At 34.8% G+C, this 25,070-nt stretch overlaps 1 protein-coding gene across 1 annotated transcript in view; it reads left to right on the forward strand.

The window, feature by feature from the left end:
• TFPI (tissue factor pathway inhibitor) overlaps positions 1 to 25,070 on the forward strand; it is a 139,010-nt gene that overhangs the window by 20,959 nt on the left and 92,981 nt on the right. The window contains exons 3-4 of the mRNA XM_039246567.1: positions 11,367 to 11,489; positions 18,427 to 18,624. Coding sequence (XP_039102498.1) covers positions 11,381 to 11,489; positions 18,427 to 18,624 — 307 coding nt within the window. The 5' untranslated portion in view covers positions 11,367 to 11,380. The remainder of the gene's footprint in view (positions 1 to 11,366; positions 11,490 to 18,426; positions 18,625 to 25,070) is intronic.

The raw sequence follows: 25,070 nt of genomic DNA on the forward strand, positions 1-25,070 counted from the left end.
AGAATGTGGACCTGGGGGAAGTTCATAAAGAGATAAAGAAGGCTCTGTACAGACTCGTTAGATTTAGTATGTGGCAAATGTGCAGTCACACAACCTTAGACCTCTCTTGAGAAACCACCCAAACATTTGCATTCCCACAATGTATTTATTTAAAAAATACTTTTTTCCTGAGAAAAGAATCTGCCTCTCAAATCTCTTACTGAGATTATCCAAGTTCAGAAACTCTCTAGTCAGGAACAAGAGTTGGAAGCCTATTAAAAATAGTTTTTAACAAAAACCCATTTCTGGACCTTGGTCATTATGAATATTGAAAATACTGCTTATAAAAAATGAACTTCAAAAAAAAAAAAGAGAGAAAATAGAAAACTAGAAGAATCCCTAGAATGTTTTTATCTTTCTCTTCTCTCACTATAAGTTTTATTCTAATTTTTCACTTCTTCATTCCTTAACCTTGGTGTTAGTGTGCAGCTAACTCACCCAAAATGAGAAAGAGCAAAGAAGGCACATAGGTTAAAGATAAAAGCAGGCTCCAGATTGTCGTGGGCAGAAAGGTACCCCCCCCCCCCCACTGGGATCAGCCAAATTGAGTGGATGGCAGCAATAAACACCAAGAGAAAAACAACATTAGCCACTGCTGAGCAGAAAATTGGAATTATGCTTCAAGCTATTTTTTTCCTCTTTTCTGGTTGTCAGATTTGTCTGTCCTGTCTTTCATTGGTACACCACAAAGAAGCAGCCAAAATGAAATTCCTTTCTCTTAGACATAGCAAAGTATGCCTTGATCTTGTAAATTAATAGGAAAACTTTAAAAAAGAAGTTCAACAATATGTGAAAAAGAACATTTGAACCAAAGCTTTTCAATTATATAAGCACAATGCTAATAATACATAAGTAAACACAAAATGTAATTTTTCCAGATTAATTTCAAGATGATAAAATAACAGGAGTATGTCCCCGGAACTAAAGGTAGAATAGATCAGTAACTGTCCACATATTGTGTCATGTCTTTCCCAAAATGATGTCTAATGAAATCTAATGCTGTAATTCCAGCCTATGCTTGTCCTCGTCCATTCTCTGTGAACTTTTGGCTCTTTGAATCCTGTCATAAGTTCTCGTTCACATCAATATCCACTGCCATTCTTTCTGAGTTCTCTTCCAGTCACCAAAGCCAAACTGCCAACATATTTCTAGCTCTGCTTGACTGTGATCCTTAGAATATTCACTTTACCTTAAGATCTGTACTGTTCACTTTCTAATTTGTAGCCCAGGAATTTTTGGCTTCCATACTAACCAAATTAGAACCAAAATGTTTCTCAGCTTGTCCCTAATATCTTTCCAAATTAGTGCTATATTTTCAATTATTTTCTAGACCTTCAGAGAATTTGAGATAACATTCTCAGGAAAGAATAAACTCCATGAATACTGAGCTTCCAGTTTTACAGTGTATCCAACATGGGGTCAAAATTTACTTATACAAATTATAATGGCTAAAATTTACTGAATAGTCACCATTCTTTTTTTTTTTTACTTTATTTTTTGACCTTTTTATTTATTTTTTCCTGCCTCATTTCAAAAAAGAATTTCAAAGTAAGCTATAAACTTATAAGCAAAGATAAACTAAATTATGATTAGCTTTTGTCACCTATAATTTGTTTTCACCTGTAATCTTATCAACATTTTAACAAGTTGTATGATTCTTCAATTGACAAACAGGAGTTGCTGAATATCCATTTATTGAATTTAATTGAAATGAGAAGAAAGAAAAAAATTCGATAAATGTTTTGATAAAAGTTCTTTGAGAACTTTTTCCTTTTTTGTCAACATGCATTTCTTAAGTTTGACTATAATATGGATTTCAACTCAGAAATAATGAGATCTCTTTTTATTACTTAATGCTCATGTTAGTCCACTTTAAAATTAATGTTGACATTTTAATTACTTTATTTTATTTTATTTTTTAATAGTTTATTGTCAAGTTGGTTTCCATATAACACCCAGTGCTCATCCCCACAAGTGCCCTCCTCCATGCCCATCACCCCCTTCCCCTCCCCCACCCCCATCAGCCCTCAGTGTGTTCTCAGCTTTCAAAAGTCTCTCATGGTTTGCCTCCCTCCCTCTCCCTAACTATTTTTCCCCTTCTCCTCCCCCACGGTCCTCCATTAAGTTCCTCCTAATCCTCCTATCCATGCAAATATATGGTATCTGTCCTTCCTTGCCTGACTTATTTCGCTCAGCATAACACCCTCAAGGTCCATCCATGTTGCTACACATGGTCAGATTTCATTCTTTCTCATTGCCATGTAGTATTCCATTATATAGATAAACCACATCTTCTTGATCCATTCATCAGTTGATGGACACTTAGGCTCTTTCCATGTTTTGGCTATTGTGGAGAGTGCTGCTATGAACATTGGGGTCCATGGGCCCCTAGGCATCAGCACTCCTGTATCCCTTGGGTAAATTCCTAGCAGTGCTATTGCTGGGTCCTAGAGGAGTTCTATTATTAATTTTTTGAGGAATCTCCATACTGTTTTCCAGAGGGGTTGCACCAGTTTACATTCCCACCAACAGTGTAGGAGGGTGCCCATTTCTCCACATCCTCGCCAGCATCTAGAGTCTCCTGATTTGTTCATTTTAGCCACTCTGACTGGCATGAGATGGTGGTATCTCAGTATGGTTTTGATCTGTATTTCCCTGATGAGGAGGGATGCTGAGCATCGTTTCATGTGTCTGTTGGCCATCTGGATGTCCTCTTTGGAGAAGTGTCTGTTCATATCTTCTGCCCATTTCTTCACTGGATTGTTTTTCGGGTGTGGAGTTTGGTGAGTTCCTTATAGATTTTGGATACTAGCCCTTTATCTCTATATGTCATTTGCAACTATCTTTTCCCATTCTGTCAGTTGCCTATTAGTTTTGTGGATTGTTTTCTTTGCCGTGCAGAAGATTTTAATTTTGATGAGGTCCCAATAGTTCAATTTTTGAATAGTCACCATTCTAATTCCTTTACATTTAACCCTCACACCCAGTGAGGTAGGTTCTAGTAAAATATCCATTTTATAGATGAGTAAACAGAGGTAAAGAAGGGATAAGTATATTGTCAAATTCACATAATTGGTAAGTTACTAACCTTGTATTTGAAGTTGTACTGTCTGTACTAGTTTGCCACAGCTGCCATAATAAATAGTATGCCACAGACTGTGTAGCTTAAACAACAGAAGTTTATTTCATCACATCTAGAAAGCTAGAAGTTCAAGGTGAAGGTGTCTATGAGGACTGATTGTTTTTGAGGCCTGTCTTCTGGGCTTATAGGTAGTAAGTCTTTCCTCTGTGTGTATCGTATACTAATTTTTCCTCTTGTTTATATAAGGACACCAACCATAATTGGATTAGAACCCGCCTCAATCTCACTCGTCCTTAATTATCTCTTTAAAGGCCTTATCTCCAAATATAACACAGTTTGAGGTATTGGGGGTGTTAAGACATCATATGAATTTGTAGTGGGACACAAAGACCATAGCACAGTCCCACTCCAGATTCCTTCTGTTCACCACTAAACAAACCTAAAAAAGAGAAAAGACAGAAGGTAGGTGGAGGGTGAGAGGAAGCAAGGAAGAAGAGATGGAAGGAAGGATGGAAGAGAGGGGGGAAGGAAAGAAAGGAGGAAGGAAGACAGGAAAAACAGAAGAGAAAAAGGAAAAAAGGAAGGGAGGAAGGAAAGATATTACTTGTGATCACAGCATGGGACAATATTTGGATTGACTGGATGGCTCTGGGTTTCCATAAGGGATATAGCCATCTCTACTACAGTGATATAATTTCCAAGCAAATCAGAGTAACTTTGTAGGCAGTCAGAAGCTGAGTGCTTTGTATATATTGCTGAAGACATAATTCCCCAATTCTAGGGAAGGCAGTTTGGTATGGTGATATGACCATGAGCTCTGGAGTTACAGAAACATGCATACAAATATTAGCTCTGTCTCATTATTTGGAAAAATTATACTTCTTTTCTGAGCCTCAGTTTTCTTAAGATGGGTATAATATTTCAAGTAGAATAAGATTTTCTGGGGGGCAGAGGGACAAAGAGAGAAAGAATCTTAAGCAGGCTCCACATTTAGCGTGGAGCCCAACACAGGACTCAATCCCATGACCCTGGGATCATGACCGAAGCCAAGATCAAGAGTCTGACACTCAACTGACTAAACCACCCCAGTACCCATATTTTTAAGGGGTTTATAGTTGATAGAAAGTTCTTAGATAAATTTATATCCTTAACAAGTGAAAATATCAAGGTTCTTACCTTTTCCTTTCCATTTTTGGCTCCTCACTTCCTAGATTCATATAGACCACTTCATATAATCTCTCAAGAATATTAATGTGAAATTAATACTGTGAAATATCAAATGATACATTTCTTTCTCCTACTTATTTCTTTTTTTTTTTTCTCCTACTTATTTCTAAGTACACTTTTAAAAAATGTTTATTTGTTTATTTTCACAAAGAGAGAAAGAGAGCAGGAGAGGGTCAGAGAGAGAGAGGGAGAGAGAATCCTAAGCTGGCTCTTCATTGACTGTACAACAGAAGGCTTGACCTCAGGAATCATGTGAATATGACCTAAGCTGAAATAAGCCACTGATTTGGTGGCTTAACTGACTGGGCCACTCAGGTGCCCCTCTAAGTACACTTTTAGCCATCCCTCCTACACACTACCATCTCTTTGGATTGGGTTTTAGCAATTGTTCTTTTTCCTCCTTTGATTTGGAAAATCTACTTAGGTAGAATTTTACAAACACCAAATCTACTCTATTCATGTTACTTCTTCCTTTAAAAATTTCCTTTAAAATTTTTTTCAATTGAAATATCTCATACTTCCAGAAAAGTAGAGTACGCAATCTAAAAAAGACAATTGCATTTAGAAAAATAAATATGGATGGATGGCCACTCTCTCACATTTGCTTCTAATCTCTTTATTTTTTGGTAGGAGAAATAAAACTGCATGGATATACCCAAAGATCTATACTATAATCTAATTTTAGCTCACAAAGTATACTCAAATTATCACGTATTACTTAGTTTTGGGTTATTGAACACAGAATTATGAACGCTGTATAAAGTGCCTATGCTCACAATGGAAAATGCTTTAATGATGTAGACAGTGAATATGTACACAAGTAAACATATAAGTAGTGATAAGTGTTATTCAAAAAAAAAGTAAGACATTACTAGCAGAATGTGAAATGGTGCAGCTGCTTTAGCAGTTCCTTAAAAGATTAAATAAAATTACCATATGATCCAGTAATTCCACTCCTAGTTATATACCCAAGAGAAATGAAACTGTATGTCTGCACAGAAACTTGTGCATAAGTGTTCACAATGGCATTCTTAACATCCAAAAAGTGGAAAGAGCACAAATGCTCATTGACTAATAAACTGATAATTATTGTGTGTCCATACAGTGAAGTCCTGACACATGCTACAGCATGGATGAACCTTGAAAACCTTATGCTAAATTAAAGAAGCTAGACACAAAAAGCCATTTAGTGTATTGTTTCATTTATATGAAATATCTATAGTTAGGTGATATATAGAGACAGAAATTAGATAATGGTTACCTACAGATGTGGAATGGGGAAATTGGGAAGGGAGGAGGTAAATGGCTAAAGGGTGTGGAGTTTCCTTATAGGGTGATGAAATATTCTAATCTCACAGGGGCAATGTTTGCACAACTCCTTAGATATGCTGATAGTTACTGAACTACTGAATTATTTTTAAAAATCAAGTGTATTAAAAATAAAAATTGGTGCTTGACACATGAAAATGAAGAACTAAGCCATAAATCAAGATAAAATATTTATAATGTATCTATTTGGCAAAGATTTTATGTTAATAATAGACACAGAACTTATATAGTTCAGTAATGAAGAGACAAAGAAGCTTAAAAATTAAAAAACAGGTTATTGGGATAGAGAATGATAAGGAACTGGTGCTGGTTACTTTTTAAATATGGTGCTCCAAGAAAATCTTTTGCAGGAGAGGATAACTGAAAAGGGTACTAACTAAAGAAGGGAGTCTGTGAATCCAGTATCTCAGAGAAGAGTATTCCCATGATAAGAAATAGTGGTTTTGGGGGCGCCTGGGTGGCTCAGTCGGTTATGATCTCACTTTCCGTGGGTTCGAGACTCACATCGGGCTCTGTGCTGACAGCTAGCTCAGAGCCTGGAGCCTGCTTCAGATTCTGTGTCTCCCTCTCTCTCTGACCCTCTCCTGCTCACTCTCTGTTTCTGTCCCTCAAAATAAAATAAAGACATTAAATTTTTTTAAAAAAAAGAAATAGTGGTTTTGGGGGTGCCTGGGTGGATCAGTTGGTTGAGTGACTCTTAATTTCAGCTCAGGTCATGATCCCAGGGTCATGGGATGGAGCCCTCCTTTGGGCTCTGCACTGAGCATGGAGCCCGCTTGGAATTCTCTCGATCTCTCTCTCTCTGCTTCTGCCCCTCTCATCACCCTTCTCTCAAATTAATTAAAAATAGTAGTTTCAAAATATTAAACCTAGAAAATATATGGTTTGTTCAAGAATTAGCAGTTTCAGTGAGGCCAAGAGATTAGTAGGCAGTATCCACAAAGCCAAGCAATTATAGGAAAGACAGGAAGTAAAATTGAAGGGGAGCTGGAAATGACTTATTGGGTACCCTTTCTCTTGGTGAAATGACCCTGCTTCATGATGATGATGATCATGATGACAGAGCAAAACATTTCCCAGCTCCTGTCTTAAATCTTTAACTGCTTTTATACAGGCCCACTTAGAAAACGTAACCTTCACATACAATCTGTCCAGACTGAATTCATTCCTAATATTCACCAATCAATACTTATATTAGTGTCCCTATTTCTATGATTTGCACAACAATTTACTCAGGATGTACTTGAATTATCTGCCCTTCTTATCCTGTATTTATTCAATTTCTCAGTTTTATCAATACTTAACTCAAAAAGTCTCTCCCACCTGCTCTTTTCTCTGTGGTTTCACTGATAACTCCCTGACCTTCTGCAACAGTCTAGCTGTTAATTCCACTTAAATTTTGCCTTCTTGGCATCTTTCCATATATGCTGGATTTTAGTAAAGCACAGATCACATTGTGCTTTTTCATATTTTTCTGGTTCAGAAAATCTACGAACTTTTCCTTAAATGTAACATTATTTGTCAAAGTATTTCCCAAAATTATGTTATGGGACAATAGTCCCATAAAAGTCAGGAAATGCATTTACTATATTCTCCCATAGAAGATATAATTGTACATTACAATAATGAGGATCCTATAAAAGTCCTACAGTTGAGAAGCTCAAGTTTTTTAATTCCAACATAAATATATATTTTTAGCTAACAACTAATTACAACTTGCTGAACTCATGTTCTGAGAACACTTCTTGACTTAAAAGGATAAATTTGACGCTGCAAATTAGCACTAAAGTGAATAGAAAATGTAAACTATATAACTATAGATTATTCTGTGAAGTGTATAAAATGTGTTCATTAAAATGCATAAAATTTTAGAACTTAAATGGAATTTAAGGACAATGTAGCCAAAGTCATGCGTTTTATAAATCAGGTGTAAAAATATAAATTTATTTCCAAAGGTTACATAGGCTGCTGGCCGAGCTAAGTGTAGGATTTTTAGTTTTTGGCCCCAAAAGATAAATACTATTTTTATTTAAATTAATTTAACATGCATTTATTGTCCACTGCTATGTACCTGGCATATACAAAAATTATCATGATGATTTATCCAGGCATTGTTGTTAACATTGTATTTTTATTTAACTCTGTTGGTTACATGTAAATTCCTAAGGGTCAAGGATTCCTCTAGATTTGTAAATCTCTCTTGGTGCCTAACATCTTATCATGCACACTAGTCACTAACACAACACATTCATATAACAGATTCTTCCTGAAATACCTTCATATTGAATTAGAAATTAAAGGGGACTTGAAGACTTAGGGCCCACCTGGTTCACAGCTGGCACCTCTTGCTCTGTCCTCACACAGTGAAAGGGATGAGGGATATTTGTGGGATCTCTTTCATAAGAGATACTACCCTTGCAGTATCTCACAATAGTGCTATTTTTAATTTTTTGATGACTATGTTGAGTCTCTTTTAATATGCTTGTTTTCCATTTACATATAATCTTTTGATAAGTGCCTGTTCAATCTTAAACCATTTTAATTGGATATTTACTTGTAATTCCTTATATATTTTCAATGTATAATCTTCAGATATATAAGTTTCAAACACTTTCTCACAACTTCCTTTGCTGTGTCTTAATGGTACTTATCTTGATGAGCAGAAGTTCTTGATTTTACTGAAATGTCATTAACAGTATTTATTTTATAATTGGTGCTATGTCCTGATTCAGAAATCTTTGTCAACCTTGTCAGGAAATATTATCCTATGTTTCTTTTATAAGATTTGATGTTTTATCTTTCACATTCAGATCTTTGAATTCCTTTGAATCAGTCATTCTGTATGATGGCAGGTTGGGTAGTAGATATTTTTAATGGGCCCAGATATTCAAGAAAGTAGAATGCAGAAAGTTATACTGAGTTAACTGATGCACAGCTTCAGTTTGGGTTTGCTATCATGTTTGCCATTTTGTATTGTAACTTAGTGATGTTTTTCGGAAGTTTTAAAAAGAAATTAATTACAATGATATGTAATTCAGTCAGTTCATGCTAAGTGATCTCCACAAATCACGGAGTCACCAGTGTCATAACAAATTATAGTAGCTTTTCAGTGGTGTGCCCAAATCAGTCTTTTGCTCTGGGAGGTTTATTGCTTTTGATCAATCTTCCGAGGCAACATTGTGGAGAAGAAAAAGCACTGGACTAGTAATCTGCTAACTTGGTTTCAAATTCTGGATCAGTTGTTAATTTGCTATAGCCTGCTACAGTGAATTCTCATAGTTTTATCTGTCCGACACCCTTCCTTTCTTCTGGAAGCAACAATCCACTCCTCCCCAGAGCTATACTTTTCCATCCTAAAACATATATGCTATGTTAAGGTTTACAATATTACCACATTTTCCTATTTTCCAAACCTGAAACAAGCCTGTTTCCGCTCCCTCAAATCGATTCCAGTCTCCCAACAGCTTTTCATCTTAAATGTACTGGTCCAAAAGTGGGGCATCCGAAAGTTTCAATTCTTCCAAATTGAAACCATCGGTCCTATTCTCAAGCTTTTTGAAACTAGTCCATAAAAAGCAGTAGTCACATTAATTTTTTAATATTTATTTATTTTTATTTTTATTTTTGAGAGAGAGGCAGCATGAGTGGAGGAGGGGCAGAGAGAGAGGGAAAGAGAATCTGAAGCAGGCTCCAGGCTCTGAGCTGTCAGCACAGAGCCTGACGCAGGGCTCTAACTCACCAACCATGAGATCATGACCTGAGCCGAAGTCCGACGCTTAACCAACTGAGCCACCCAGGAGCCCCTCACATTGTTTTGATGGAGTGTTTTAAGGTTTAAAACTTGGGAAATTTCAATGTTGTGCATACTACTATGTAGAGAAGGCTGGGCTGCCCTGAGTGAGGGGTAATAAAGCTTGTCTAAGGAGTGCAGTAGCAATGAGCAACTCCTGGCAATAGCAGCTCCCAGACTCTCAGATCCAACAACAAACCTTTCCTTTCTGAGCCTAGATTATTTCTGAGCCTAGATCATTCCACCTTGTCTAGAATGAATAAGCTGATGGCCTTTTGACCTAAACTGTCTGAGCTGCCTTCTGTTTCTTACAACTAAGGAAAGTCTAAAACTACTAAAGTTAGACAACACTCTAGGCCAATATTTTTAAAGAAAGTAACTTAGTTTGGAGCCCAAATTCTCATCAAGTTCTTCAGGCACCCAACCTCAGCCTGCTCCCTAAACCATGGGACACAAAAACATGCTATATTTTACACTCAAGATACAATAGCATTGTACATCTCAAAGAAACTAATGGAAATAGAAGAGTCCTTGAAAAATACATTTTCAGAAGCAAGACAAAGACTAGAAATTTTAGCTGATAGACTCTTCAAAATTATATATATATATATATATATACACATATGTATACATATTTGTGGATTCAAATAGTTTATAATATAATAGAAGGTATGTATTACTGCTATTGACTAAAAATCAGATGTATGTTAACATTTACAAGTGTTGTGAGAAAATAGGCTATACATTTCCCTAGTAATTTTTATGAAGTTTAAAGCAAAATGGTATTATTTCATTATTTATTATAAAGCTTCATACCCTTAATGGTGTATAACGCAGCTATGATTTGTTACAGGCATAAACATAGAATTCTCTAAATTGTTTTAGATGGAATGTCCTTTTTTGCATTTGTGCATATTTACAGATAAGAATTTTTTTCCTTCCTGACGCTGATAATATCAGTGCTGAACATGTGCATACATCCCTTCTTTTTCTCTTCCTGTGCTGCCTGAACACATTTCCTTCCATTTTTGAATCCAAAGGAGACAGAGCCTTTAAAAAATTTCAGTGTAGTGTTCCTTTTTTTTTTTTTTTCACTGTGGATCTCTAAATCATTTTGTAAAAGGAAGTCTCACTTTCCTGCTGAAATCTATTTCCCTCAGAGTGTAAATGGGTTGGTTTATCACTTAAAGTCCCTCTTCTGTTAAACTCTTTTGAATCAGATAACTCCCTAAATTGAGGGTGGAAGGACCAGGGTAAAGGACTCAATAGAATGCTGCTAAACATTTATTGTTCCACAGTTCTGTTTGCTCTCTCATAGAAAATCTGGTTAGGAAATTGGTTATAAAAAATAAATCTATTTTAAAGGAAACAAAGACAAAAATTTGGAAAATGCCTTTCTTTTTTAAAAGAAGTACTGAAGCAAAGGGAAAGTGAAGTCAGGAATTGAACATTGACTGCATGAGTGAAATAATAGAAAATATACACCAAATATTAAAATATAACTCTGACTGGGAAAGAAGAATAGCAATACTCTTGCATAGAATTGATGCAGATAGAATTGCATACAAAAATGGATCTTAATGCGTACTTAGCCATGTTGATCAGGATTTACCCATTCTCTCAATTACTGCCATTTCCATTTGTGTTTTTGAGGTTGAAATGTGACTGTGTACTGGAATAATATTAGTCATATGCCCTGAAAGTATGTTTGTCTACAGTAGTAAATGCTACATGCACACATTTTAAATATGATTCATGGAATTTGTGGACAAAAGTGTGTGAGAATACACATTAAATGTCATAGAAATTTACATGTGGAGGCATGCATAAGATTCCTATGAGTCCATAGGTAATTCAACATTAACTTCTAATTAAATATATCTGGGTTCTGTATTTCAGAGATCATTTCTACAATGAAGAAAGAACAGATTTTTTGGGCTTCTGTGTATCTGCTGCTTAACTGTGCCTCTGCCTCTCTTAAGGCTGTTGCCAAGGATGCTGAAGATTATACAGACATTACAGGTAAAATGTTAGAAGCATTCATCTTTTTCAGCTCGTTAAAGCTCTCAATTTTAATTCAAAAATTTAGTATATTTTCTCCAGTGTATAGAAGAATGTTACTTTTGCAGAAGTGATTTTTTCTTGGGAAATGTCTTCTATGTAAAATGTAAAAAAAAAAAAAAAGAAAAAAAGAAACTTAGACCCAAAAAAAGTCACTTGAGCAAGAAAGTCTCCTTTTTTTCAGGTTATAAAATCTCAACATTGAAGTATCTCTGGACAACTGCAGGGAGTAAAGTGCTGTAGAAACAGCTCTCGGTGAACTGTGATGCCACCTTTGGCTGGGAAAAGTGAGAAAAGAAAAAGGAAACTACAGACATCTGAGGCTTCAGCCATTCTCTCCTTATTCTCAAAATAGGAACTTTCCAGATGAGTCCAGTGTGAGAACCTAGTCACCCAGAACAGTAGGTGATTTGGCTTAATGCAAGTTAGTTCTCATCCCAGAAGCTCTGTATCTAAAAACAAAATATTAACAATCAGCAATAGAACAAAGAGAAGATTGTACCCTGATTGTTAGTGTAGGCTTCTTTCTTAAAAGTAGTATTTTTGTGGCAAACTGGTAATTTTTGATAGAAGTCTCAAGTCACTGGTAATAGTGAGAGAATGTGAACAAAGTGATAGCTTCTATTTGTATGGAATGTTTATGATGTACAAAAGACTTCCATAAATACATTTTTATTTCATATATCTAACCATTCTTTTTTTTTTTTTTTTAATGTTTTATTTACTTTTAGGAGAGAGAGAGAGACAGCGTGAGCAGGGGAGGGTCAGAGAGAGAGGGAGTCACAGACTGAAACAGGCTCCAGGCTCTGAGCTGGCAGTCAGCACAGAGCCCGACGCGGGGCTCGAACCCACGAACCGCGAGATCATGACCCAAGCGAAAGTCGGACGCCCAACCGACTAAGCCACCCAGGCGCCCCTAACCATTCTTTAAAGGGATTTCATTTAGTATATTTCCTTTTGATAAGACTAAATATATATATTTTATGTGCCTGAGACTGGTAGGTCCTGGGGAGGCAGTGATGAGTCAGAAACGTTCTCGAGAATCTCAGTTTCACAGGGAGACTGCTCTATTTATAGTCACTGAAAAAAATTGTTATGAAAACTTCCTAAAGATGAAACTCGATTTAATAAAGTAAATACTATAATGTGCCTTATAAAATGAGAATTTAGATATTATGAAATAAGCTCTAATTCTTCATTTGTCCCATTTATCAAAAGAGATGGCTTCCAATATTTTGGAAGTTGAGCAGATAAGGAATGTAGAGAATAAAGTCCCAAAAGGGAAACAGCAGGCAACCCATGGGAAGTGGGAGGAGAAAGGATTCCCAATATTCATCCAACCTAATCTCTTCAGTTAGACTGAGAAAATGCACACCAAGTAACCATAAGAATCTTGAATTGTTGTTGCCACAGTTGGCCAAGAAACCAGAATTAACCCATCAATAATTAAGCCCAAGTTTAAAATCTCTGGATAAATTCAGAACAAACTAAGCTGGCTAAGAAAATTTATCTCAAAGTTAGACTTGAAGATCACTAAACTGACTGGCTGCACAGTCTTAAGCAGTTTTGGGGTTTAGGGTTTTTTTTTTTTTTTTAAATTATTCTTGCAATAACCTGATTCCATATCAGAATCCATTCCATTTTGAAGATACCACTTATCACACTGTGCCAAGGTCATGCCATCTTTTCATAGAAGTACACCATTTCACTGAATTATCTTATAGGAAAACATAAGGTTGTATCACGTCTCTCACAAGGGAAGATTAGACATTTTCTTAATCAGTCTAACCAGCAAGGGGAATGAAATACAATAAACTTTTTTATAATAGAAAACAGTAGTGACTAAAACTTTTTTTTTTTTTTTTTTTTAATTCTCTTAGCATGGGAGAGCGAAAATTAGCAGGGAGCATTTAAAGAAAAGCAGGTGTCGGGGCGCCTGGGTGGCTTAGTCGGTTAAGCGTCCGACTTTCGCTTAGGTCATGATCTCGCGGTTCGTGGGTTCGAGCCCCGCGTCGGGCTCTGTGCTGACTGCCAGCTCAGAACCTGGAGCCTGTTTCAGTCTCTGACTCCCTCTCCCTCTGACCCTCCCCTGCTCACGCTGTCTCTCTCTCTCTCTCTCTCCTAGAAATAAAAAAAAAAAATTAAAAAAATAAAATAAAAAAATAAAAGGGACATGACATATCCCCAAATATTATCATGAGCCTCTATCCCATATCTCAGGACAGGGGGAAGGGAGCGTGAGACTGTAATCCTCAGAATGTGAGACATAAAATACAAGAAATCCATGACAAAAATGATATAATATAAACCATAATTTTGTTTGTCTGGCTGCATCAGATTAAATTCCTGTTACACTGCTCTGTATGTGTTTTCTAGTTCCATGGTGTTAGGCAGATCCTTGTCACTAACACTTGCCTCAAGTCTCAGTTTCAAGTCTCAGGAAAACTCTCCCTGACCCTCCAGAAAGCTTAGGTATCTTATTACACACAAACACACCTTGAACTTCCTGAATGTTTATGTAAGCAAGTCTTCAGTGTCTGCATGCTACATGAGAGTGGTGTGTGTGTCGGGGCCGGGGGAAGAGGGGGGTCTGCTGCGAACTAATGTACTATCACAGCTGCCCTGACCACGCACTGCCTGACGCAATCAAGACACCATTGTTAATTTTCAAAAGGATTTATCCAAAAAAACAAAAAACAACACAGACTTCCATCCCTTTTGGACGGAGTGTCATGTCCCCATATCCAAGAGCATGTTCATCACTCCCCCACGTCAGCGATGTTGTGCAAAGTGTGGGTCATAAGCTGACAGGACAACAGAATATTCTAATACATGATTCATCTGAAAAATGCATTAAAATGTGAACAGTAAAGATGAAGAACTAGATAATAAATTAATAAAATATTGTTTGTAGTTAATTCTTAGTGTTTCATTTGGGAAGCTGCTGTAAAATCACCTGCTTTCATCATTGAAACATTTTTACTTTTTATAAAGGGAATTTGAGAAAAAAATGTATTGAGTGGAAATTCTAGGATTAAATCTATGTGCTTGACCGAAATGCCAATCTAAGAATCTCAGTCATGCAGATCTATGACAGTATCACTTAATTTTAAGAATGTGTGAGATATCTGGTGTAAAACTATGTGGGGGTCAGTTCTAAAACCAGCACTTACAGTGTGAACTGAGCAATTAATTCCTCTACTGCTATTTTATAATTTTAAAAATGGTATCTAAAGATACCTAATTCAGAAGGTTGTTGCAATTGTTAAATAATACAATTACAAAATATCTGGGGCAGAATTATTCGTAAACAATAGCTGTTATTACCACTACAGGGATAAATATGGTACTCTTTCATTTTTGTGGTGGTGGCCTGCCACCTGGTGGCATCATTACTAAATAGCAAGTTGAGGAAGCAGTATGTGCTTAATAGAGAAAATGTAAAGTAAGTTTCGGCATGATGAAAAGGACTACTAATACATCAAAAGTCAAAATCAGAGGACTCATCAGTGAGAAAAAAATCTTCTATAAATTATTATTTATAATAAATAGTTCTCCTAAATACCTGTAGCCACTCCGGTATTAAGTAAAGCTCCCTGGGTTCTACAGGTAGAGAATTGTATTAAAGGCACCTGCCTAAAGTACTGCTTCAATCATTTGGTCTGTGAAGATCTGAAGTAGCATTAATGTGGGAATCAGGGACCATAATATTGTATGAGTGCAATAGGAATTTTTGAAATAAGGGGATATAAGCCATAAGCTTCAAAACATCAGAATATTATCATTCCTAGCTAATTCTCAAAATTATTTATGTGACCCCTGAGATCCTGAGACCTATTCTAAGATAAGATATTTATAGAACTGACAGGTCAAATTTTTTACAGTCACATAAAAATGCATCCACAAACACACCATGCTAATGCAATAATATTTACCGTGCGTCTGCTCTCAGTAAAGTGCACTGCTTAAGGTCTTTAAGGCAAAGTTTCTAGCTTCTCACAACTTTTAACAGGTCAGAATGTCAGTCACAGTATTCTAAATTTTTAAGAAAGGTAATATAAGCAGCACTTAGAATTATTCACAAATATACTACTACTCAGAAAAGGCTTTCAATTATTTTTTAACTTAAACTGACAATTGTAAGTTCAGTGATGAATGGGAAACATTTTTTTCATAAATTATTTTTTCTTTATATTTACATATTTATCTATGGAAAATATTTTACTATCTCAATAAAATAATGTTATATATAATGTATATATATTATATATAAGTCCTATTATATATTTAACATGTAATGAACTATAGAAAAAATACCTGTGTATAATTTAAGAAAATTAAAAATTTTAGGGATGCCTAAAATATTTAAAGCAAATTATAATTCTGAAGTACACATATTATTAGGTGCCAGAAACTTTTAATATGCTTTGATAGACAGTTTATTTTATTTGTTAATTTTTTAATTTTTTAGAGTTATTTTAAAGCTAATCATAGTCAAGTAAGTTCATCAGCATAAATATTAGGTACATAATTAGAAAGAAGAAATGAGATTTAAATTTATATATGTCAATCAATAGTTATTTACTCATTTGGTAAACTATTTACATATATATTATAGACATTGGCTTTTGGGACATTATATCATTAGTGTAAAAACTATTAAAAAATATCATATAAAAACCCAAGTTATATTTTTTCAACTGCACATAACCCCATATGAAGCTGAAAGCCGACAAGTCCACACGTCCATAAAATCCAAATTAATTAAAGGTTTAACCAGTATTATAACTTGTTAATTAGCCAGTTCATGAGAATAGTGTTTGGTGCCGAAAGTATCTATGTCTTTTGTAGATGAAGATCTATGTGTCATAATAAATCTCTATTCTATGTTATTCTACCTTATCATATTTGGAATCTGAAAATTTACTATTCTATAATTTCTGTCAGCTCCATTTATTTCAAGTGAGAAAACTGTCAATTATGTTATCAAAGAAATAAAAATGGTAATATGGTATTTTATAAATTAAACTCAGATTTTTTAGGTTAAAAGTTGCATTAGGGGTTGAGATAAAATTCCCATGTTAATAAATAATTACTGTGGAAAGGATGAAGCAGCATATTAATAACTTATGTATAGAAAGCTGTATTTTTATATTTTCTTAAATATTTTTATTTATTTCTAGGAGAGAGAGAGAGAGAGAGACAGCGTAAGCAGGGGAGGGTCAGAGAGAGAGGGAGACACAGACTGAAACAGGCTCCAGGCTCTGAGCTGGCAGTCAGCACAGAGCCTGACGCGGGGCTCAAACCCACGAACCGCGAGATCATGACCTAAGCGAAAGTCGGACGCTTAACCGACTAAGCCACCCAGGCGCCCCTAGAAAGCTGTATTTTTAATCCTTCTAAGATTTCAGGTCATACTTATCATTTTATGAACCATATAGAAAATAAAAAAATAATATTCCAATTATTTTGTCACAAAGACTTTTAACATTACTGAAATACGGCTAAAGCTAGACATTATTTAACACAGATCATTAAAATAACAAAACTGAAGGATAGAGGAAATTTGATAAAGTTATCTATTCTAAATTTTACGATATGCCTATCTTCTCTTTCAAAAAATTCACAGAAGTTTTGAAATTACAGGAATTCAATATTGATTTTCTTCTCAATGATTTATACACACAAACTTTTTCTTTTATTTTATGCTTTTAAAATGTTTTATATATTTTTAAATGATGACATCCATTCATATTTTTCCAAGTAAATTATTTCACAGTGTATTAAAACCCTTTTGGGGAAGATACCTAGACTTAATCAGTTTTAATTTAGCAGAATAGTGCTGCCCTCTGAAGGGCAAATTGGTTTAGGTCATTCTGATATTTCAGTATCCCTCAAAAGTGAACATAGTGAATACTTAATGTCTTAGAAAATATATTATAGACAATACTCAAGAAGTTTTATTAAGTGGCATCATTTAGTCTTTATTATTTTGGTAGTACCAGCCAGAATTTTCAGTGTCTATCTTACCAATAAAGTCTATAAGCAAATGCAACTTATTTAAAATTAGGCCTCTATTAATATTATTAGACTTGATAAAATTTTTAAAATGTAGTTGAGTTTTCTGTATGTGCAACTCCCTTCACAAGATATGAAATTATTCTGTGACTAAAATAAATGCTTGACTATTGAGGAGAAAACTTCTAACACAAGATCAAAAGAATTGCCTCATTTTCTTTTAAAACATAAACAGGATTGTTTAACCTTTTCCAACATTGCTAAAACACTGTCACCAACCACGGTAAGTAAAAGAATGAACCATGATATATAGGTATTTGTAATATCAAAACAAATTTTCATAATTGGTTAGCATAGTATGATATAGTATGCATATAAATGAATATAGATATATTGTTTTTAACAAGTTGTTTATGTGTAAAAAATGACACAACTGTGGATTAGAGAGAACAAATCAAAGAGTTGTCCATGAAGGTCTGCCCTTAAAAACTGTTGAATTTAAAAAGATGTCTCTATTTATTTGTAATGTCAACACACTGGTTACCTTACAATTGCTACTCAGTTCCATATTGATCAACTGGTATATTTTTAAGCAAATGCAAACAAGAGTCTAGAAAACTATTCTACATTTTCCTTTACTAATCAATAATCAACTGTTAAATTTTAATAGTTGATAAAACCTGTTTCATTTGGTGTGTCTATAAAATTTGTGTACCTGTTTGATAATCTTGAATAACTGGTCATGGTTTCTTCATCCTGTGTTGTTTCTGTCATACTTTTTCCAATAAATTAGGACGTGCTGAAAAGGAAATGTAAAGAAATAAAGAACATTATTGCAGTGTTGATGAAGGCTCATATCTCTTTTATTTTTACCTTGTAGATGATGAGTTGCCACCACTGAAACTTGAACATTCATTTTGTGCTTTGAAAGCGGATAATGGCCCATGCAGAGCAATCCTTATGAGATTTTTCTTCAATATTCACACTCAACAGTGTGAAGAATTTATTTATGGGGGATGTGAAGGAAATCAGAATCGATTTGAAAGCCTGGAAGAGTGCGAACAAAAATGTATGGGAGGTAGGTTTCTGAGGACACTTATTACCAGGAGCTGTTAGGTTCCTTTAACTTTAAAAAAAGTTTAGGGTTATTAGATCTAATCATAGATTTGATAATTTCAGGAAAAAAGTTAAAACTATTTTAACATTCCAAGGAATATTTTGTTCACATTTTTGGCATTCATGTGCAACTATTGTTTTTCATGGTTTATATCAGTTATTATAAATTATATTAAGCCCCACTATTGTCCTCTATTTTTCTCCATAATAAAGAAGAAAACCCTTTAAGTTCGCTGATTTTATATCTGCAATGAAGTGAGTATAATTCAGCCTTTCTGGGCAGCTAGAAGTTGGCAGGAAAGAAACTGTTAGTCACACTGACTTAGTCTTTCCTTTATCAGTACAGTGACTTTACAGCTATTCCCTGTCAAAATAATGAATCTGAGAATCCACTTTCGGGCTCTCAGTGGCTACTAATTAGAAAATTCTAAACTGCATCAGAAAGAAGAAATAAGGGCATCTGAGTGGCTCAGTCGGTTAAGTACCTGACTCTTGATTTGGGCTCATGGTTTTTGAGTTAGAGCCCTGAATCGGGCTTTGCGCTGACAGTGCATAGTCTGCTTGGGATTCTCTCTCCCTCTTTCTCTGCCCCTCTCCTACCCTCTCTCTCTCAAAAACAAACAAACACACTTTTAAAAAAGCAGAAATATATATATGTAAATTAAGTCATTTTCTTTGGGACCTTGGAATATTGTAGAAAATACTATGCTTACTGACCCTTGTAGATGTTACTGAGCTCAACTTTTCATATTTTTACTAAGTAATAATGTTTAAAAGTATATATTATATTGTTGTTAAGCTTTAATGAATGCTTTATTTTGCTTCAATTCTATTAAAAGTGTATATTATATTGTTAACTTTTATTGAACACTTTTGTTTTAATCCTATTAAAACAACATTGTTTCCTGAGTTTTACAAACTATACTATGGTTTTATCTCATCTCATGGTGATAGATTCCAAATCATTGCTAGTCAAATTTTTAATGCTTTTATTTCTGTTTTATTCTTCTGAATTGTGAGCTATTTAAGGGATAGGAGGTGCTGCATTATATTTATTTCCCCATTTGTAGCCCCAAATTTCCCCATAGTGTGTTCTCAGCTATTTGAATGAAACTCTAGTATTATAGAAATGGTATCTTTAGTTAGTAACACGAGGTGCCTCGCTTTTTCACAAAACAGGCAGCTGTGCATTTTCACTTTGATAATGTTTTCCAGAATAGCTTTTACAAAACAGCCTTGGCATCATGATGCTCTTGGCCTGTGGGAAAATAGTGTGATGAAAAGAGAGAACATCTCTCCTCCCAGACTCTGTGGGGTGCTTTGTTGTATGTTCCAGAGCTGACAGAAAAGGACTGATGCAAATATATTTCTTTGACCTCAGAGCACTTATTTCCTTCTTTTCTCCTCCATAGATATGCTGGAAATGTTACTAACACAGATTAAGCAGTTCAGTGATCCTCTGCAGTGCCTTTGGTTTTTGTGATTGCCTGATCATTTTCCATTCACTATACCTCATTCTCTTCCATACTGGGCTAACTATCCTTGTGTGTTGAGTTGAATATCACTCAGAGTCAGCACCTTGGCTCAGAGGCCAGGTTGGCTCATTCTTTGTAATTCTCACTTTTTCGTTTAGCAGCCTAAACATTTTCATCAACTGGCCTCTTTCCTGGAATACATACATACCTGTTTCTTTTTCACAATTCACACATCATTTATTTCACCACTGTGCAAAAGTTACCCTTTAGAAATTAATCAAACATAGTCATTTGGTTCTTTGCTGACTGCCTTGCTTATAATATCTTCTAAAACCTCATTATAGGTTAATGTACCTAGCATAAGAATACGAGTCTCTTGTTTCCATCTTCTTATTATATCTTCAAAAGCCACTTATGTTGTTGTTTGAATATCTGGGTGTTTTATATAGAAAGCGACTGTTAAGGATACAGCTGGCGTATAGAAAAAGCATTGCTAGGCTTCTAAAAAATAATCTAAGAGAAATTCCATCTTCAGCTATGATGGCGTAACTGGAACTGAACTTTCTCTCACGATATAAATGACTAGAAAATTGGACAAAATATATGAAGCAACTGTTTGAAGATCAAAAGGCAGTGCAGGCTTGTGATCTTTGAGAGAAGGGACATGTGAGGCGAGGCGTGCTGTCTCTCAGCTTTCTGCATGAAGGCACTTCTGAACCACAGCCAATGGAGGGTAACCCAAGAACAGCATGGTGGTCTCCCTGGTAGAGAATATGGAATTGGAGAAGAGGAGACTGGGGTGATTGTGTTCTGAGGCATAATATGTGGGAGACAATGGACATATGTAGAGAAAAAGCTAAGAAGTCTAGATAAGGGTCCCTTTGAATTTGTCACTGAATAACAAAATTACATGCATTTGATGAAATTCCATAAGCTTGAGAAAATATAGTGATTTGTAAGCGGAACAACTCCCGGAGTTCCCACTAACTGAGAGAAAACTCAAATATATTCATGAAAAATTTTAAGAACTTGCAGATGATTTTAGAAATCTTATTGGATAAAAGGACAATGTACATATTTATATATACACATACTGGCAATGAACAAATAGAAAATTAGACAAAAATTTTAAAAGGACACTTCCATTTAAAATAATATAACAGGAAATTCTTAGGGATGGATAAATATTAAAAAGTGCATAACATATACAATGAAATCTATAAAACATTGTTAAAAGTCATTGGCAAATAAAGAATACTTTAATAAATAGACATAGAAAACCTATTAAGAGATTGAAAGGCTCAGTGTCGCTAAGATATAAATTCTCCCCAAATGTATCTGGAAATTCTATCCTATACCAATCAAATTCCAGCAAATTTTTGTTTGTACATTAATTAGTCAACTCTAAAATTGATATGCAATACAAAAGACCTAAAATGGCAAACAAATTCTGAATAAAAGAGCAAGTTTATAGGACTTTATCTTATTTCAAGAGTTACAGTACAGCTCCAGGACTTGAGCAGGATGATGTGAGTATAAGGACAGACAGAAATCAATGGAACAGATAGTCTATAAATAGACACTACAGAACCATAGTTATTTAATTTTCTATGAAGATGGACATATTATTTTTATAAATAGAATAACAGTTTAATTAAGAAAAAGTAACACACCTGATAAAATCTTTGCTTTGTTTCAATCCTGAACATTACTTGTTACTCTCTGAAACTCCATTTCTTCCTGTGAAACCTGTTTCTTCCTAATCACATAGACTAAAACCATTAATGTTATGTATACAAATACTTCCCTTGTTCAAGGGAATTATCCTTTCAAGTAAATAATGCAATTATAGGCTTGAAAGCACTTGGAAACATAGAAAATAAAGACATCAATATGTTGTCATTTTATCCTACCTTGCTTGGTCATGTCTCCATCTACTAAATTATGTATTTTTTTCATCATGCTCACAAGTAGTTTTGATTTGTACTCATGTGTAAAACATGTTGCTGAGTTGACATGATAAGTTGTGAATATTATAGAAGCAGTGAGTGAAATCTCTCAAAAATGGTCTTCTTTATGCAGAGAACCTAAATATTTTACCATTAACTAAGATCAACGTGATTATTTTGAGAAATTGTTGATTGTTTTTTATTTAATGTGTTAATTACTTAAGCATAAATTGTTGACAGAATGCTATTAGATGTTTCATTATAGAAATTCATATCAATTTTACAGTGCTTTTTCTAGGGAAAGGGAAAATGGTATAAGCATAGGGCACATTAAATAAATCATATGACTTATACATTATATAGTAAGGTTTGAAAGGTGAAGTTTTGTATTATTTGGGAAGACCAATGAGAACTATAGCTTGTAAACTACCATGCCTGAGAATAAGAGCAAGCCAAACATTTCAGGAACTATCAATGTGTTTAGTTTGATATGTATGCACAGCTCTCCTTGTGTATGTAAAGTTGTTTTGATAGTTGTTTTCAAATATGTATAATTTTGTTTGGTGTATTTATATATGTAATAATAGAGACATAGAAACAAAGTTAATAGATTTTAAAAAATAAAACGTTTGCAAAATGGCCTCAAATACATGGCTCTCAAGATGTTTGTCTTTTGGGTTAATTGCTTTACTCCCATAGCCTAAACAACATTATCATTGACCATTATTTTGGGAAAAACAGGTGTATTATAGCATGGGAAATTAAAGAATTAGATGAAGGTGATCAAATTCTTATTGACTTTCTAACCAGTCAGATTCTACAGCAAGGTTAAAGGAGGTACATTTAATTTCATAGAATTGCATCAATTCCTGAAACAGGTTTAAAGGCTCTAGAAAGTTTGCCATTTATATTAATTACTATTTTATTAATTGGGCTAGTTGTGACATGTGGTTTTTCATGGGGATTTTCTCCACAAGGAATTAAAGAACATATGAATACTATTCTATTCTACTAATTCTATTCTACTAAATTCTATACTAATTTCTATTCTATTTATTGTTAACTTTGTCATTTCATGTTTTATTTGTTCAGAATCGTGAAGACCTATTTACTAATGAGTCCATATAGTCATTTTCCCACTTGCTAGCATATTTTCTAGCCTGATTTCAACAAATAAGAAACATTAAAAATTAGTCTTCAGTCTCTCTTTCTTTCCCTTTCTGTCTCTCTGGCCACACAACTAATTATAAGCTGCCTTGACCAAAGCCTTTTTTGTGTAAAACAAATGATTATACACTAGGATCACTCAGCTTTCCTAACTTTTACATGAGTAAATTAAAACATCATATATTTTACCAATTTGAATTTCATTGCCTATCATTAATGTTTAAAGTTTATTTATTTGAGGGAAAGGGGAAGGAGGGAAGAGCAGGGAGAGAGGGAGAAACAGAGTCCCTGGCAGGCTCTGCACTGGCAGCATGGAGCCTGAGGTAGGGCTCCACACCCTCTGGCTGGAGTTGGGGCTGGAGATGGGCCTTGAACTCAGGAACCGCAGTGAGATTGTGACCTCAGCCGAAACCAAGAGTGGGATGCTTAAATGACTGAGCCACTCAGGTGCCCCTCAACACCAATCATTTAAATTAGAACTTAGAATCCATACTTTTATATAGTGGGTCAAAGACAAATAGCCTCCTAGTTCTTGAAAGGAGTCATTCCATTAATTCTTTGAAGTTAAACCAAAAAATATGTCACAGATACCTTTTGCTTCATTTCTCTTCTGGACTTGGAAATAATAATACAACTTGTAATTGAGTTGACATAATGCAGCAGGGGAAGGAATCAGGAAAGGAGATAATTCTGGTATTTTCTGCCCCCACTCTCAATTCTCTATAGAAATTGTTTTCATATTTCAGGCAAATATGAAAGTAATTCAAGCAAAGTAGGCTGCTTGAATTACTTTCATATTTCACATTATCTTAATGACTTTTTAAAAACTATAATTTATTTTCAAGTTAGCTAATACATACAGTATATACAGTGTGTTCTTGGTTTCAGAGGTAGATTCTATCTTAATGTTTTTTGTTTAAAGTTCATTTATTTACTTTGAGAGAGAGAGACAGAGACAGCACAATAAGGGGAGGGGCAGAGAGAGGGAGAGAGAGAGAATTCCAAGCAGGCTCTGCACTGTCAATGCAGAGACCAATGTGGGGCTTGAACTCACAAGCTCTGAGATCATGACCTGAGCTGAAATCAAGGGTCAGACACTAAACCAACTGAGCCACCCAGGTGCCCCATATCTTAATCACTATTAATCATAGATCTTTTGAATAGAAAATGTAGTTCACCATGAATTCTTATTTTTGTCAATGTGTTAAAAACTTTCAGCATCCTTTTTGAGACAGTATTATGTTAAAATGTAGATGGTTTCATATTTATAATAATTAAAATTAATCTTTAGAGCAGATGATTGGATCAAGAAGATATGGTTTATCTATACCATGGAATACTACATGGCAATGAGAAACAATGAAATCTGGCCATGTGTAGCAACATGGATGGACCTTGAGGGTGTTATGCTGAGAGAAATAAGTCAGGCAGAGAAGGACAAATATCATATGTTTGCACGTATAGGAGGATTAGGAGGAACTTGACGGAGGAACGAGGGGGAGAAGAAGGGGGAAAATGGTGGGGGAAAGGGAGAGAGGCAAACCATGAGAGACTCTTGAATGCTGACAAAAACTGAGGACTGATGGATGTGGGGGGGAGGGGGGATGAACATGGAGCAGGGCACTTGTGGGGATGAGCACTGAGTGTTATGTGGAAACTAATTTGACAATAAACTATTTGTAAAAAAAAATAAAAAAATAAAAATAAAATAAAATAAAATAAAATTAATCTTTAGAGAAAATAAGACATTTAAGTTATTTATTGACATAGGAAACAATAATTTTAATGGTAATAAATATATCACTCTAGTTTTTAAA

The sequence above is a fragment of the Hyaena hyaena genome, unplaced genomic scaffold, assembly GCF_003009895.1.
Source record: "Hyaena hyaena isolate Hyena2069 unplaced genomic scaffold, ASM300989v1 scaffold_283, whole genome shotgun sequence".
Lineage (NCBI taxonomy): Eukaryota > Metazoa > Chordata > Mammalia > Carnivora > Hyaenidae > Hyaena > Hyaena hyaena.